General features: G+C 51.3%; 1 protein-coding gene across 1 annotated transcript; it reads right to left on the bottom strand.

Moving 5' to 3' along the window:
- Positions 1-2,623: 2,623 nt before the first annotated feature.
- Positions 2,624-3,631, bottom strand: LOC142365077 (olfactory receptor 14J1-like). Its single transcript, XM_075445522.1, has one exon. It carries the CDS (start codon positions 3,560-3,562, stop codon positions 2,624-2,626), a length of 939 nt encoding a protein of 312 aa, XP_075301637.1. The 5' UTR covers positions 3,563-3,631.
- Positions 3,632-4,179: the final 548 nt, after the last annotated feature.

Raw genomic sequence — 4,179 nt, forward strand, 5'->3', positions numbered from 1 at the left:
TGAACACTGATACAACACCATTATGTCTTTTTGGATCTCTGAACACCTAATCTTTCAGCAGAATAGTCAAACATATACAGGAATAGCTTTGCTGTAGGTCCTGTGCTGTCCCTGCAAGCCTTGGCATCTCAGGTAGTTCGATGGGCCAGCACTTGAAAAATAAGTGAGAAGAGACCCTAAATTCTATGAGGTGATGTGGGGATGAACATGAAGGGCCTGCCAATGCAGTCAGTCGAAACCTCGTACATACAACTGGTGGAGGAGAGAGAGAGCCCGAGCTCTCCCACTGGCACATGACTGCAGTTGTTCAGAGGAATAACTCTATGGGCTGCCCTGGACATAATGAGTGGGGACAGGTTCAGTTTCCTTGAATTTGGGCAGCAGCTGTCATTTCAGTTGGCCAAATAAAATACCCAACAGTCTCCAAGAGGGTGCCCCAAGATCCTGCCCTGTCTCTGTGAACTGCTCCATTTGACTTTGCAGCTGCCTGCACAGATCTTCACCCACTGCTGACACCTCAGATGTGTCCAGGCATTTTGTCTGAACAGCCCACTCCTTCCCTTCATCTCCATTAATCAGCGTGGGAGCTGAGACAAGGAGCTCTCATGCTGGTGCCTATTTTATGCACACTTAACTGGCACAAGAACATCCCCACTCCTGTGAGCTTGTGGTCTGCATTAGAGGGACCTGAACGCCTTTCCGGTATTTTTAGAAAATGATAAGGTCTCGCCTCAGCCTCCTCTTCTCCAGATTAAAAAAAATCCCAGTTCCCTCAGCCACTCCTAATAAGACTTGTTCTGTAGACCCTTCACCAGTCTCGTTGCCCTTCTCTGGACATGGTCTAGCACCTCAATGTCCTTCTTGTAGTGAGGGGCCCAAAACTGAACACAGCACTTGAGGGGTGAGGTGCAATGTTTCCCCATAACCCCAACAAGACACACCCCACAATTTAGCTTCTGCAACCTCCCCCTGTACCTGAACCTTTCCCAGTCTCAGCTATGTCCCATGTGGGGCTTTACAGACTGCCCTTCTCTGGGGTCTGATGAGGCATTGGCCAGGAGAGAGGCTGGGCAGGGCTGGCTCTTCCCCCCATGCTGCCCCTGAGCCCACCAGGAGGCTGGAGGTGACTTTGCAACAAGACTTACTCATAAACATGAAGTGAGCAGCCAGTGCTGGAAATAGCTGCTGAGAGAGGCTGGGGGGTTGACAAAGGTCCTTGGCCGCCTTCCCAGTTTGTCCATGAAATGGAAAGCACAGAATGGCATCCCATGGCATTTGACCCCATTGTGCAAGCCCTGGTTCTGCACCACAAGTCCCTGGTGCGAGTGCTCACCCTGCATGTTCATGCAGTACAAGTTTTACACTGGTGTTTAGCAGACACTTTACAGCCCAGTCGAGCTCCTCTCCAGCTCTCCCCATCTCCACTGCCCCATCTCCAGCCCAGCAGAGCAGCCCAGTCAGGCTGGCACCATAGTAGTGTCCAGCACAGAGTGCTGCAGAGCTCTGGGTACTCACCCCACAGCCACTGCCCCTCGGATGGGCACAGCAGGTCCTGAGGAACAGAGAGGAGTCTCAGGCTCCCCATCAGTCCCAGGGCTGGCACCAGCCACGGCATGAGGAGACAGAGGCCGTCGTCTCCCTGTGTCTGCTGGCCTTGTCTCAAAGAGAATCTTATTGCCTAGTGGCCTCAAGTTGTGTCAATGGCCTCAGATTGCATCATGAGTGGATATTAGGAAAAGTTTCTTTATTGAAAGAGAGGTCGGGCATTGGAACAAGTTGCCCAGGACAGTGGTGGAGTCACCATCTGTGCAGGGGTTCAAAAAACATGTGGATGTGGCACTTCAGGACATGGTTTAGCAGGCATGGTGGTGTTGGGATAACGGTTAGCCTTTATGCTCTTAGAGGTCTTTTCCAACCTTCACGATTCTATGATTCTATGACTCTGTGCTTCTATGCTGGCAGCCCCTCTGTACCAGTCCCTCTCCCGAGCACAAGGCTCCTGCCCTGAAGGTTCCCCAGGCAGCTCCTGCTACACCAGTAAGAGAAAAACCTGACCAAACTGGTGCAAGCAGAATTAGCTCTGCTCATGTCCAGGGATGTCATCTTGGGCATTGCCCTGAGGTGACAGTGCTTCCTGTAGGCCAGTGGTTCCTGAAAGACAGAGGGACACGGTCCCAGGCAGATTCCTGTGGATCACCCATCATTTCCATTGGCAATGGGCCACCCACATGTGAAGGATCTGCACAGGCTCAGTCCCTAACACATCGCCCCATGCACAACTATGTTGAACCAATGGAGAAGCAAAGCACAGCAGTGCGCTCATAGGGGAAATTACTTCATCCTGTTCCTGATCTCAGCTTTGGAAGAGGAGCCCAACACCCAGACACTGATACTGAGAAAATCCTCTTTTATTACAGAGATGCAATAAAGCAAACCAGCTGTACCGTCCTGCCAGAGCAATCTACAAAGTCCTCTTGGTCAGACAGGCTGGGTTCGTGCCTCTGGAGAAGCTGAGTAGATGCAGACATTCCTGGACAAATAGGATTGTCCCAGATAAAATGCTCAATTCATAGAATGTTTCAGAGATGAATTAGAAAATCACTTCTGAAAAAACAAGAGCAGCTTATTTCTGCAGAGGGATAATTGACTGAATCAGCTTCTTCAGTGCGTCCTTAAGCTCCTGGTTCCTCATGCTGTAGATGAGGGGGTTCACTGCTGGAGGCAGAACCGAGTACAGGACCGCCACACACAGATCCAGAGATGGGGAAGATGTGGAGGGAGGCTTCAGATGGGCAAAAATGCCAGTGCTGAGAAACAGGGAGACCACGGCCAGGTGAGAGAGGCAAGTGGAAAAGGCTTTGTGCCTTCCCTGCTCAGAGGGGATCCTCAGCACGGCCCTGAAGATCTCCACATAGGACAGCACAATGAAAACAAAACAACCAAAACCTAAACAGGCACTAAACACAGTATGGCCAGCTTCCCTGAGGTAGTCTGAGTCTGAGCAGGAAAGCTTGATGATCTGGGGAAGTTCACAGAAGAACTGGTCCACAATATTGCCATGGCAGAGAGGGACTGAAAATGTATTCGCAGAATGCAGAAGAGAATTGAGGAACCCACCGCCCCAGGCAGCTGCTGCCATGTGGACACAAGCTCTGCTGCCCAGGAGGGTCCCGTAGTGCAGGGGTTTGCAGATGGCAATGTAGCGGTCATAGGCCATGACAGTGAGGAGAGAATATTCAGAGGAGATAAAGAAGAGAAAGAAAAAGGCCTGGGCAGCACATCCCATGTAGGAGATAGCCCTAATATCCCACAGGGAATTGGCCATGGTTTTTGGGACAGTGGTGGAGATGCAGCCCAAGTCAAGGAGGGCGAGGTTGAGCAGGAAAAAGTACATGGGGTTGTGGAGGCGGTGGTCACAGGCAATGGCAGTGATGATGAGGCCGTTGCCCAGGAGGGCAGCCAGGTAGATGCCCAGGAAGAGCCAGAAGGTCAAGAGCTGCAGCTCCCGTGTGTCTGCGAATGCCAGGAGGAGGAATTCAGTGATGGAGCTGCTGTTGGACATTTGCTTCTACACGGCATGGAGCACTGTCGGAAAAGAAAGAGACAGTGACAAGTTAGGGAAGAATTCTCTGAGAAAAGTCAAAGCCCTTTCTCCTAGACCCACCCCCAGAGATACAGGTCATATTATTTTCCTTTTCTAGCAGACCTGCCTTCAGCTCCGTGGCTGGAGCTCTGGTCTGTGCTGGCTGAGTGTGCCGTGATGAGCAGGGGTGCTGCCTGCTGGGTGCTGAGGAGTCAGCCCTGCTCTGCAGCAATGGTTGCTAAGGAACAGGGATGGCAAGAGGCAGTTGAAAAACATTTTCTGCTGCATTAAGGGAGAACATAGCAAGTCCTACCAGTAAAAGGATTTCAGGTATCGAAAGGGGAGCTGGTCTGTCCCTCTGTCTTCTTCCCAGCTGCCCTGGACTTTCTAAGATCGAGGGTGATTACACTGTCATGTTACCCTGAAAAGCAACCAGACACTGCTGAGAGCAGAGGGATGTACTGCAGACCATTAAATGTCTCACCCTTTTTCAAAATCTCAGCACCCCACTTCAAGCCAAGGACTCACATGGGTCATAGTGTCCCCCCGAAGTTGCATGCCACTTGGATGGACACTCCAAGGAGATAGCAAAGGGT

The sequence above is a fragment of the Opisthocomus hoazin genome, chromosome 31 (genome assembly GCF_030867145.1).
Source record: "Opisthocomus hoazin isolate bOpiHoa1 chromosome 31, bOpiHoa1.hap1, whole genome shotgun sequence".
Classification (NCBI taxonomy): Eukaryota; Metazoa; Chordata; class Aves; order Opisthocomiformes; family Opisthocomidae; genus Opisthocomus; species Opisthocomus hoazin.